Raw genomic sequence first — 13358 nt, 5'->3', positions numbered from 1 at the left:
CTGCCAGTGCTTGCTTAAGTCTCTAAAACCGCCGATTAACTCAAAATGTTCGAGGCAAAGATTCAGTGCATGTATGAGGTCCTCTAAAGCTCTAGATTGATGTCTACTTCACTACACTGTCAGAGGAGTCAGAGAAAGGGTAGGAAAGGACTGCAGAGGAAGAGAAGTGTCCTCCTTTGACACATCAGCCATATGAAGACCAGCACCACGACCTCACAGCTCTGTCTGTCACTCTGTTTCCATTCACTCTCTTCCAATTGTGACTTTTTAAACTCTTAATGTTTGGATCTGGCTATTTCCTGGAGTCGCTTTGTAATGGCACACACTCACCGTTCCCCTCATGACATCTTTAACTTTGTATGCTGATGTCTGTCTTTGTGACATATTTATCTGGCATGAATTGGATTTTGTACCTGATAGCAAATGTGAATTATATTTGCTATCATTTGACACCATTTCCTCATCATTTCTTTAACTAGATCCAGAACTGAATTTGAAGTTATTATCTTCAAAGCATTACTTTTATTTGATATGAGAGGATATAATCTCAGTCTCTCATTCAAACTAGACCAATTTATCTACAGTCTCAATACATTTCTGTCTTAGGGACATGAAAATGTATTGCTGTACAGTGGGGTAATTGACATATACCATTTTTTCCCCCCCTCATTCTCATCTCCCTCATCTATTTTCATGACCCGCACCACCTCATTTTTTTTCATCCATCACCTTTTTCTGTTTCCTCTGCATTATTTTTGCCCCTTTTCTCCTTCCATCCTTCTTCTCTGTCACTCTGTCCTCTTGCCTTTTCCTGGTGCTGGTCTGTCTTTGTGCTGAGGGTAGACATTAATGAGTGTGAGCGGCAGCCCTGTGCCCACCAGTGCATCAACACACCTGGCAGCTTCAAGTGCACCTGCCCACCGGGGCGCCACCTGCTGGGCGACGGCAAATCCTGCGCCGGTCTGGAGCGTCTGCCCAGCTATGAAAGTTACTCATACGGCTACCGAACGTCTCAGTCCTCCCCTGAGCGCAGCTCCTACCAGCGGCTGTACCACAACATGGCCTCTCAGAGCTTCCACTCCTACACAGCTGCCACAGGGGGGCGCTACAGGAGCCGGAGTCGCAGAGAGAATCCCGAACAGTCCCCTCAGCGGGGCTTCCTCGCTTGTCAGCAGGGGTTTGAGTCCAGGGGTGGCTCCTGCGTAGGTAACTATGGAGGGCAGGCAGGGCTGAGATGAGGAGAGGATGAAGGTTAACAGAGAAACTGTCTTTGCCTCCGAGCTGCTTGAGGACCTGCAGTAAACATGCAAGTGTGAGCTGTTCTTTTTCTGATTTTCTCTGTATCACGTGTTTGTGTGTGTGACACCAACAGACATCAATGAGTGTGAGGTGAGGGATGCCTGTCAGCACGAGTGTATGAACACACCAGGGAGCCACAGGTGTCTCTGTCCTGCTGGGTACCGCCTCATGACCAACGGCAAGACGTGTCAAGGTGAGAACCACCAGCTGCTTCCCGTTTCTTTCCTTCCATCATCATCACGCCTTCATTATAGCGTGTCCTGTAATAACAATAAGCTGTTTGCTGTGTGCGCAGATATAGACGAGTGTCTGGAGCAGAACATCCAGTGTGGAGCGAACCGAATGTGCTTTAACATGAGAGGAAGTTACGAGTGTATTGACACACCCTGTCCGCCAAACTACCAGAGGGATCCAGCCACAGGGTAAACCCTCTCAGAAATGCACTTAACTCTTTTTTTTTTTTTTCTACCTCCCCACACCATGCTGAAATGTGCTGTCTGTGTTACAGGTTTTGCCTGAAGAACTGCCCACCGAACGACCTGGAGTGTGCGCTGAGCCCTTACGCCCTGGAGTACAAGCTGCTGTCTCTCCCCTTTGGCATCGCAGCCAACCAGGACCTCATCAGACTGGTGGCCTACACACAGGACGGAGTGATGCACCCCAGAACCACCTTCCTCGTGGTGGACGAGGACGTCACGTTGCCGTTTGCCCTGCGAGACGAGAACCTGAAGGGAGTGCTGTTCACCACGCAGGCGCTACGACAGCCCCACACGTACCGCATGAAGGTCCGAGCCCTCTCCTACAGCGAGGACGGAGGCATCGAGTACCAGACGACCTTCATCGTGTATATCGCCATCTCTGCCTACCCCTACTGAGAGCACTTTAAATGACACGGGACAAAGGTGCGGCGATGACTCGCGTCCTCCACATGCAACACCTCTGAGATAAATGAGTGGGTGTGGTTTTGGAAAAGCATCAGTAAACAAACTGAGAAAAAAAAGGACTTTGTGTTAAGTGTGAGAGAGGCCAGTGAGTGCGTCCAGCCCTGAAGACACGAGGAAGTAGATTCAAAGTGGATCCACACAGGCCACTGGAGGTCAGTGGGAGGCTTGGACGAAACTGGCTATTTATTGGCTCTGATCCCAGGAATCGTCACCTCAGTCTGTCAGGACTTTTTCAGCGGCATTTTTTGATATTTTGCCTTGTTATTCCCCCCCCTTCAGATTTATTTATAAGATCAAAATAGATTTTGCTCCTCGAAGCCAAAGCGTCATCCTCCGGCTCAGAAAGTAAGCTTTAATCCTACTCATGAAACCTTCGCTAGCCTTTTATTTACATCTAACTATTATTAACTTATTGGGAAGTGCTTGAACGAGAAAAATGGGCAGTTCCCACCTTTGTTTCGCCCTTGTGTCATCAGTCACCAAAGCGGAGGTATGACTGTTCAGATATGGTGCTCATTTTGGTGATAGAAAACTTGACTGTCACATGTTCTGCGTCCTCAGGTAGTGGCCTATCATACACACCAGTGCATCAAATAGAAACCCTATCCAATCATTACACTGATTACATCGTCAATGTGCCATACTGCTCCATCCAATAGTTGATACCAAGATGTATTTTATTTTTATGACTTGTACATATGTTTTTTTCCTCATAATGTATTGCCATACTGTACTTACTGTATCCATTTTGTAATAAAAATGTAATAAATGAATATACACTGAAATGAAGCGTGATGTATGTCTGCAACAGTACTGCATATTGAGCAGGTCGCATCTGGGCCAGAATTATAGAATTATAGAATTATTATCTCAAGTGATCACATGATAAATGATGTGTGCTCTGGAATAGCCAATCAGAGGCAAGGGCTGTGTTCCAGTACCAATTCTACTACACCATTTATTATGCCAGAGAAAAGATTTAGCATGTCTCAACACTCAGTATGTCATATGCAGTGCGCCAAAAAATACCAGGATGTGCAACTGCATCCTGCCACATTTCACAGTATACAAGCCAGCATGTTTTTCTGGCTGTTCTGACCCACAATCCTCTGCGCAGTGGAGGATGCTTCACATCGAGAGCGCAGATAGATGACAACACGTTCAATTGCCTTTTTCTTTGTTTTTTTGTAGTGGCTCGTGTGTATAATTACCACATTAGTATTTTATTGCTGCACGAAGCTTGAGGGATGTGTGAGCAAGAGGGTCAAAGTTCAAGCTGCATGTTATGATGAAGCAGCATGTCCCAGGTGTAAGCACACTGCATGCAACCGTGGAGATTTGGAATTGTTTACAGCCAGTTTTCTGTGTTTCAAATACTGAATGTCTCCAGTAGAAATCCATATTAAGTTAGCAGTAAATGTATTAAATTAACAACAATCTAATATATTAAAATGTATGAATATATGAGGAGGAATTAAAGAATGGTTAAGCGTCTCGATCAGTAAAGAAATTCTGCTGCTGGTACAGACATGGTACATCACGTCTTAATAATTCAGAGTATGAGGATGGATGGAAGAATATGAACCTTATTCTTGTTTGTAGCCCTGAATGAATATAAAGAAGAAACAAAAGTGGTGCAACATCCAAAGGATCCTGGCAAATGTGGACTTTTCAATAGTAGTTCCTGCAGAGATTCGTTCATACAGGCCCTGACTTACATTCACCATACTGAGCATGTGCATGTGAAACATCATCAAAGGCCGAGACGTGGTCATGATCAGCATTCATACCTTTTATTTTTTTGTCAAAAAAGCACAAACATAAAAAAGGAATATCGAGTAAGGCAGTTTGTACATCAGTTTGGTACGCTCCCTCGTCTTCCCGCCCTCGGCTTGAAGAGCATCTCCGGCTAGAATACATGAAGCAGGAGGAGAAAGCGGGCCGTTCTCCTTCTCATGTAAAACTAGACGTTACTGCATCAGAAGAAGGAATCTAATGTCTGGATGCATCATCACTGATGACACCATTCAAACGTGAAGAGCCATGTCTCAATCTCAACTGGTAACAACTCGTGAGTGAAGCACGACTGCGATGATGCTTTTGCAGCATCCAGTGAGAGACTCCACTCAGCGTCCGGCTGGACATGAGCAGGAACGAAACACGATGCCGGAAGTGAACTCCTCGTACCACTACGTCTAACATGAGGAGCGGCTGTTTGAACCGTAACACGCTTTGCTTTTATGTTCATTTATAGTGTTTATAGTTACAACTCCACCACCTTGTTGTTAAAATTCACACAATGGCGACTAAATCATCCATGTAAGCTACATTATTTCCATGAAAGCAAAACAAACCATTTGGCAACAGAATCCGTCTGACAAGGCAGACAGAACTTTTCCAGTTTTCCTCCTCATTCTATAAAACGCATGGAAATTAAAAACGTATGTGTTGGTAACAGGACGACTTCCTACTGCCAGAACATACCATGTGTGGAGGATTAAAACTCTGATTCGATACAAAAACCACTTAATTTTTCCAGAAGAGACACATAAAGACGTACAAAAGACAGGTATGAAATGCTTGAGAAAATACTTAAAAGTGGGATCATGCAACCGAAAATTTTTTCTTTTCTTTTTTTTTTTAAATCACGCAAAATTCCCTCTCTACTGTCAGAGAGTTTCATTCATCTCATCTCAGTCTCTCTTGATACTGTCAACCCTTTTAAGCTGTTTCATTTCAGTCGAGCAGGGATTTGGCCTTGAGGCAAAAATCATTACTATAAAACGATAACAAAACTAAAAGGAAAATGTTTAATCCTAGATTATTTTTCCGTTAAATACCAAAATTAAAAAAAAGCAATCTGAGAAAGGATTCTCAGGGTCGTTTTCCTGAAAGTACAGACAAACTGCAGCTCCTGTGAACAGCAGAGCCTCATGCTGCCCCGAAGCAGAGAGAGACGTCACACACACACACACACACACACACACACACACACACAGCATGTGAGGAACAGTAAAGTGGGATTAATAAGAGTGGTGGTGGAGATGCATCGTGGGTAATAATCCTTAACTGGGGCAGCAGGCAGCGCGAAAAGGATGGATGGATGACACCAACCCCCCACTCCTCCGGGTGGCATGGCTCACCCCCGTGAGCAAATCCACCACCCTCCATCTGTGACTGTGCTTTTGAGGAGAGTCCCGCTGCTGAAGTGTTATCGAGAGAGGCAGCGAGAGGATTTACTGACAGAGAATCAGGCTTTCATTCCACCAGGAAGTCTCCGCTGCAGACAGAACACAAGAGAGTGACGGCAAAACAAACACCCAGAGAGTTTTCCTGAGAGAAACGAAGCTGAAGCCGTCTGTGTGTGTTTGTGTGGAGGTCAATGGGGGGGGGGGGTGCTGTGTGTTGCGCTGGCCCCCAACCTTTTTGGCTTGTGTGACTGCTTAAAAACGAAGGTGGTCTACTGTTCACAAGACAAAAGCGAAGAGGGAAGTCTCAGAAAATAAAGAGAGTTTCGTGTTCGCCTGCGTTGTAGGTCGGGAACCACTGGTGTGCACAATGAGCGTGTGCTGTACAGGAATGACATGGGGGGTGTTAATAGATCAGGGGCGCAGCACAGACACATGGGGGGTGAAGTTATCTGTAGCACCCTGTGAGGAATACAATTTAGTAGGCTGTGATCAAGCATAGGAAGAAAGAAGAAAAGCCATTTTTTAACTGAATGCGACCCAGATTTCACTTTGTGTTCAGTCGAGCCTTGAACGCAGCAGAGTCTCACACTGGGTTAAAAAACAGCTGTTCCTTTGAGTCCCTATGCCGTCTGTTAGATTACATGTACAGTACAGTGCAGATGCAGCCCTCCTGCATCTGTCAGCGATGTGGAGCGAGCTGATTCGACCTCCGCTCCTCTTCTAGACCGTCTTCCTCGCTGTTAGTACCCTGACGATGCTGCCCACTCCTCCGGCCGCCAGAGCCTGGAGACACGCGGGGAGAAATAAGGTCAGGCTGTCTCTACAGTCCCACCGTGGCCTCAAAACGCAGATCCCTAACATGATGCTTCTTCAGACATATTCATTCTTTAGAGGAGAAGGTTTTCATGGAACCCTCCCTGTGTGTGAATACTCACCTTTTCGTGCCACTGCAGTAAGACCGCGCTGCTGTTTTCTGACGGCCTCTCGAAGCCTTTGTAGATGTATTTCATCAGCAGGTCCACGCCGTTCTTGTCGAGGGACTGCACCCCTTTCTCAATGTCACTGCTCTTAAAGGCGCTGAGCACCTTCAGCACCAAACCCTCCGCACGATCCTGAAAAGAAAAGGAAGATAAACTGTGAGGAGGTGACGAGGTCGAGTCCAGCTCATGACAAGCCAGGTTCCACAACTCTGCATCACTGCTCATGTCCCCCACTGTTCACTGACAAAGACCCAAACCCACCTTGACGTTCTGGTTCTTTGTGTTGATCGGCGGATTCTTCAGAACTGCGTGCAAAGCCTCCATGAGATTTCCTGTGCAAGGGGGGGTTAAGGATGCAACGCAGCACAGCAGGGGCCAATACACCAAAATATGACACATGAGGCCAGTGTCAGGCCATCACAATACCCTGAAAGACTCTGATCTCTGACTGTGCTCAGAGGCCAGATCTGGTGGTGGTCTGGTTACGTTATGAATAATAACCTGCCTGATGGCCTGAGATCTGTCACAACTGTCTCAAATCTCAAAAGCAAAATGAAAACCTTTCGGGTTTTGTCCAGGCTCATGATTTGTGAATCCAGGTGTGTGTCTGTTTGCAGGATGGCTGTGGGGTCCTCGCAGGCTTTGGGTGGGTGCAATTTCATGTAAAGCACGCTGGAGTTTGCCTGTAAGGAACGGTGCAAATGCAATTAACACTGCCTTGCCTTCATGCATGCATACACACCTTGAAGGACAGGTTCACATTTTTCAACAAATCAAGCACGCTCCATGTTGGACTCATTATAGCACAGCAGGGTGTCTTTGCTGAGCTGCAGTGGTGGGCGAGGAGCACAAACAGTGGATGTTACTCTGCCCTGACAGACATGTCAGAATTGGCTTTCTGTGCATATTTTGAGGACTGTACTGTCAGACTGAGAGAACTGTGAACCTCTCCTTTAAATCTCCTCCACTGTGACATGAGGTGGGAGGAAATCTTACACAACGAGGAAGTGGAGCACGTCCAGGCCTTATAAGGCATCTGAGACTAAAAACTGAATGCTCAGAATAGCCAGAATAACTGCTGTTCATGCAAGTGCTGTAGCAAAGAGGATACAGGCTGTTAGCACATGAGTCAAACCCGCTGCTGTAACAGCGAACCTGCAGACACACAAAGTCGCACCAATCTGTAAAGACACTCCGGTGAGTAGAAGGCTTTAAGGAGGAAATTTGCGGTTCTACAAACGCATACTAGCTTGAATTTAATATCCATAAAGAGCCTGCTGTGTCTTGGGGCAGACATCCCTGGAATGTGACTGCCAGGCAAGTCTGGACAGTAACTGGCCTCCTTCCTAAACGCCCATTCATCCAGGCAGCAACAGCAGACACATATCGAGGCAATTAGCAGATAAATCGCAGGCCTGATTACACGCAGACCTGTCGACCGTTGCTTTCCTTGGCAGGTCGTGTGTGCTAACAGACAGGCTAGCTAATCACGGAAAGGATATTGCCTGATGAGGGAGTCAACCTCTGCCTCGTCGGGACCCAGCTGGTTTTCTCCTCCGTCCTCCTCGTCCACGAATTTGTTCTCGTCGTACTCGTCCACGTCCACTCGCCTGAAGCGGGCGGACACGGTGTTCTTCGACATGTCGGTGGCGGTTTGAGCGTCTGATTCTTCGCCGAAAAGGACAAGAGTTGGAGCTCAAGCCCGGCCTTTTTTCTAGCGGTGCTTTTCTTTGATACGGCTGTCACAGACAGGCAGGTTCCTGACTTCCTCCCCTTTTTTCTGTGTGTGGTTTTTGCTTCCGTGTACACGACATCGCCACCTAACGGGGTCATGTGATACTGCGAACTGTTATCTGCACTTCCCACTTATGTCCGCAGGAGGGCGATCAAACATAAGAAATGGTTCCACTGTCTGTGAACGCGTCACACTCACGAACACGTCCCTTTTCCTCGCTCATGAGTCTGCACATTTTTGACGAAGCAGCATCAAGATTGTTGTTAAGTGAAACTCACACCATTTCCCCTTTATTTTTACTTTATTATTTATTTAAGTGCTGAATTGTATTTTCTGTATATTTTAACATGCTTACAGAGCATTCTCAATGTTGTCAGATATGTAAAGCAAAACAAAACAAACAAAAACAAACAAAAGCGTGCGTATGTGTGTGTGTTACCATGTATTACTATATACACACACACACACACACACACACACACACACACACACGTATGTATATATGTATACATATACATACATACATACATACATACATACATACATACATACATACACATACATATATGTGTGTGTATGTGTGTGTCTGTGTGTGTGTGTGTTTGTGTAAGTGTGTGTATGTATATGTGTGTGTCTGTGTGTGTGTGTGAACCTTAAAAAAAACATAATCCCAGAAATATTACCATGCACATGACCTCACTGTACAGCCCTGCTATTATTTTGTTTATTTTTCTTGTCTCTATTTGTAATTAATATATTTTTTTAACTATGTTATTTATAATAACATATCTAACATAATAATCACACATTCATAAATCTGAGTGTGCCAACCCTTTTGCCATCTTTCATAGTCTTTGTAAACAATTCCAAGCAGGACCTTTTAGTCTGAACATTTTGTAACAAAAAAACAAAACAAAACAAAACAAACAAACCCATAAATCACAAAATTTATGTATTTGTTTTAATAGTTTTATCTTTTTTTATTATTATTCTGGATCCTCGTTATGTTTGCTGCTGTATGTCCCCCCCCCACCCCCCACCCCCAACATACAAATATGATCAGAATCAGAAAACTTCATTTCAATTCATCCTCATTGTCATGTTACTTGTATGCAATGAAATTTAGTCTTATTCTTACAAGATAGTTTAAATTTGCTGAACATTATTTAAAAAGTATACCATAAGTTTCTGTAAAACTTTAAAAGTGAGCAATTTCAGTTTAGATTCATGATTATTAGGAAACTGGATTTTAAAAAGAATGGAAAAATTCACATAAATCTGTCAGCACTTATACACGTTTCTTCAGCCTTCAGCAAAATGATGCAGCAAAGTATGACTGTGAACCATGAGAATAACCCTCAGAGCCTACATGCATGTTTCTATCAAGCAACGTTCAACAGTGTGTTTGACCAGCCTTGAATTAATGGAGCTACACTATCTCTCCATTTACAGTGTCCAGCAACTTCTCATATCATTGATAGGACAGTCTGCAGAGAAGAAGCCTCCCACACACACACACACACACACACACACACACACACACACACACACACACAGGGGTGCTGTAAGTGTGTGATACCCCTACATAGCAAGCATATAATTCACCTCTATGACTGTGTGGGCTTTTACTCTGATAGGACCCAGATACCCCTGCTGCAGTGATTATCCTCTGGAATCCAAACAGATGATCTACACAAGCCGCACTGGTGTGTGTGTGTGTGTGTGTGTGTGTGTGTGTGTGTGTTGAGTCACAGCGCCCACTGACCATTTCACAGCTGTGGTATAAGTATTTAGTTAATGGCCTGTGATCCCACGGACCACCACATCAGCTCCGTGATGTCAGAGCCTTCCTGCGTCACATTGAGGTGCACTTCTCTCTTTGCAGGAAGTCAGACACACTTTCCATGTTGCTAATTCACACACTCATCTTTATTTGAAGCAGAACGGTGAGCTGGAATAAACACAAACAGACATATCCGCTTGTCAAGCCGCAAGACAAACAGGGTCAAAGTTTTGGCGCTTTTCATCCTCAAACTCTTCTGAGCTCATGCTGAAGTCTGGCAGGGAGTCCTGTGCTGTTGCCATGGCTAACAGGCACACGGTTCACTGGTATGGATTCTGACCAATAAGCTCAAAGCACACAAGCCTCTTCTGGGAAGGCAAGAAAGTTGGACACACCTATGTTTAATGAACATCTTTTTTTTTTTTTTTTGCTGGAAGTGGAATTTTTTTAATTTCCTTATCTGGCCTGTCTAGACTGCTGGCCCCTTGCCTCGGGAGGGGAAAGGATAACACCAGTCGATGTATTTCCCTTTGTGGACCTCCCATTCCCGCCAACACGCACACACCTATGCACACAGACACACTCACACACCTGCACACACACTTCTACATTTATGAGGGCCCTCACTGACATACTGCCTTCCTTAGCCCCGAACTCTAATCTTGACCATCACAGCTAAATTCCCAAGCCTAACCCTAACCCTAACCTAACCCTAACACTTAAACTCAAGTCTAAACCTTCAAGCAGTTCTTTTAAGTTGCAGCACAAGCCAAAATGTCCCCATGTTCCAAAAATGTCCTCACTCCGTTGGTTAAAAACTTGTCCTCCCTATGTAGCAAGTACAAGTATACACACACACACACACACACACACACACACACAGAGAGACACACACACACACACACGTCATATCTGACCCATGAAGGCAGCGGGTCTGTTACAGAGGAATGAGAAAGTGTTACTCCCTGCACTGAGCATGACTATGTAAGAGTGAGGCTGAATATCACATTTCAGAATAGCAGGATTGGATGATTGTGAAACAGAGAAGTCTCATTCACTCACACACACACACACACACACGCACACACACACGCACACACACACACGCACTCACACAGCCTTGCGTGCATTGGTCATGACTGTCCTCATTGCGGGCTTTGTGGAGGGCCCCAACCCATCTGTGCTATGTGAATGACTCAACACATCAAAAGGCGAGGATGCAGGCACATACATGAGCCTCACGTGAATGTGCAAATTAACAAGCCCTGGAAATTTTCAATATTTCATCTTCCCCTCCTACTGTACAGTGCACGCTGAAAGCGAGAGGAGAAGGAGGAGAAGGAACTTCAAATGGCCTCTGAGGAGCTTCTCCAGCTCTCAGTGCTGGAGCAAATCTGCAGGCGCCGGGCCAGGTGCTTCCGTGCCAGAGAAAAGGACTAACATCACAGCAAAGTATCCTAAGCACATAATTAGTACTTTCACATGAGGGGAACGTTGCTCCTGGATGATGATTTAATTGGGGAATGTAATGAATTAGCGGGGGCCGTGCTGGAGCAGGTCTTCAGGCAGGCAGAGACGGTGGGTGGCTTCTTCCTCTCTGGAGGTGAAAGTGGTTCCCTGGGTTGTTTCGTAATATCGCATTGATCTTAAAGTTAGAGCGTGTTGACATGATCATAGAAGTGATGCGCATGTTTTTGGCTTTTAGATGACACATTCATCTATTCATAGATGCAGATAGTTTGGGTTTGATTTATGCAGGTTATCCCATTTTGAGATTTCTGCCTGTGGTGCACATGTGAAATAATTCTTTCATGCACCATTTTAATTGTGTTTAAAGGTTTATATTGTCTCATTTAACCCCACTTGTTTTCGGCCCATAGTTTTGGTTTTATTTGCGCTGTCTCCTCCGTGCAGTGGAGGTAAATTGAAGAGAGTTTATCTTTCAAAGTAACATTTTTGGCCTTGAGATTTATTCTAAAATATTAACAGTCGTTATAAAACTGCAGACTATGAGTGACTAGACTATGAATATGAGGCAAGCTAGAACAGATTTTTAGCACAATCATTAACAAAAGAGTCCTTGCAGTGCAAAAAATTGCAGCATTTAATGTAATATACAAGTCTCCAGCCCTGAGTTTCACCTCAAAATCTGGACAAATAAAACCAAACTGTCTGTATGACCGGACGAATAGAAACAAGGGAGGAAGTTTTGTTTTGTCATTTGTATGAACAAACTCATTATAATGACCCATTTATGCCATATTTAGATTAATATGAGTGATTTAATTGTGAAACTGACTTGTTCATTATCGTTCATCATATGACTCAATATGTGGAAACAGATTTTGAACAAAAGGCCGTTTTGTTGTGGATGAAATGCACCATTTCTACTATTCTAAACAGATGATTGATGAAATGTTTAAAAAGCAGTTCTGTTTGTTTAGTCTCTCTCGTTCTGTCTGGATCGCTGTCTCTCTGTGGATTACAGTCATTATTAGTATTTGGACATTATCATTGAACATTTTGAATTAACCACTCACATACACTCACACAGTGTGTATGCAAAGCTTTATGCAACTTCTCATATTTCTCATCCAACTCGCCAAGAAGCAACAGACCGCTCACCTTGTTTGTTTTGGCATTGTATATATCTGGATTTTGTGGATTTGGATACCTGTTTTTGTAGCTCAGTCTCACGCCACAGCATGCTATAGACTCGCCGATACACTCGAGGATAATGTGTCTGTGTCACGTTTTGTCTTGCCCAGACATGAAAATAGACTGTATAAAACATCGTCTCTGTGACGTCACCCATAGGTTTCTGGAGAGCTACTGTGACGCTTGGTGCCCGTGGCTCTGGCCGTCGCCATCTTGGCGGCGCCTGACTCCACCAAACTCCAGGCTAATCCAAAAATCGAGAGTGTGGGTGGAGCTGAAACTTGCCGAATTAAGCCACGTCGCTGAAATTTAGCTGCTAGCTGTTAGTTAAAGCTGCCATGCCCATAAAAATACAGAACTTCAAGCTTTTATATAATTTAAACAAGTGAGTTATATAAAAATTCAACCCCCATAAAGTTGTCATGGAAAGGGAAATTAGCTACAGAGACCAGGCTGTAAACATGTTTATTTCCGCTGTTAAGTTGAGCATTTTAATATGGAGGTCTATGGGGATGGACTCAATTTTGAAGCCAGCCTCAAGTGGCTACTGGAGGAACTGCAGTGAAGTTTTGGTGCCTAAACGTAACCGAAACTGTGACTGACACCTGAAATGTGTCTCAACAAGCTTTATTTTGAAAGTTGAATAGGATACATGTTGCTTCTCTGGACTGCAACTGCTGCAGAACATTTTCCCTCAGAGTGAATGAAGTTCTGTCTTATCTTAAGATGAAAACATGAAAGTAACTTAATTTGCATCAAAGTTAAGCT

At 44.4% G+C, this 13358-nt stretch overlaps 2 protein-coding genes across 2 annotated transcripts in view; one reads left to right on the top strand and one right to left on the bottom strand.

Annotated features, from left to right (window-relative positions):
* The window catches only part of hmcn1 (hemicentin 1), an 81720-nt gene extending 78717 nt beyond the window's left edge, over positions 1-3003 (top strand). Inside the window, exons 104-107 of the mRNA XM_076727183.1 lie at positions 844-1206; positions 1373-1492; positions 1595-1721; positions 1808-3003. Coding sequence (XP_076583298.1) covers positions 844-1206; positions 1373-1492; positions 1595-1721; positions 1808-2174 — 977 coding nt within the window. The 3' untranslated portion in view covers positions 2175-3003. The remainder of the gene's footprint in view (positions 1-843; positions 1207-1372; positions 1493-1594; positions 1722-1807) is intronic.
* A 1011-nt stretch (positions 3004-4014) lies between these two features.
* arpc5b (actin related protein 2/3 complex, subunit 5B) lies at positions 4015-8187 on the bottom strand. The gene is made up of 4 exons (XM_076727061.1): positions 7917-8187; positions 6676-6748; positions 6370-6546; positions 4015-6217 (listed from the first exon to the last, which is right to left on the bottom strand). The coding sequence occupies exons 1-4, from the start codon at positions 8054-8056 to the stop codon at positions 6155-6157; spliced, it is 453 nt and encodes a 150-aa protein (XP_076583176.1). The 5' UTR covers positions 8057-8187; the 3' UTR covers positions 4015-6154.
* Between the last annotated feature and the right edge of the window lie 5171 nt (positions 8188-13358).

Source organism: Chaetodon auriga, chromosome 3 (genome assembly GCF_051107435.1).
Source record: "Chaetodon auriga isolate fChaAug3 chromosome 3, fChaAug3.hap1, whole genome shotgun sequence".
Classification (NCBI taxonomy): domain Eukaryota; kingdom Metazoa; phylum Chordata; class Actinopteri; order Chaetodontiformes; family Chaetodontidae; genus Chaetodon; species Chaetodon auriga.
This window is presented reverse-complemented; position numbering and strand designations above follow the sequence as displayed.

Bases quoted from the DNA above. Each gene is read 5' to 3' on its own strand.
- arpc5b (XM_076727061.1), bottom strand. From the start codon at position 8,056: ATGTCGAAGAACACCGTGTCCGCCCGCTTCAGGCGAGTGGACGTGGAC. The intron at 6,749-7,916 runs ATATCCTTTCCG...CCCCCCTTGCAC, and splicing joins GTTGACTCCCTCATCAGGCA to AGGAAATCTCATGGAGGCTT. The intron at 6,547-6,675 runs GTGGGTTTGGGT...TTTTCTTTTCAG, and splicing joins CAAAGAACCAGAACGTCAAG to GATCGTGCGGAGGGTTTGGT.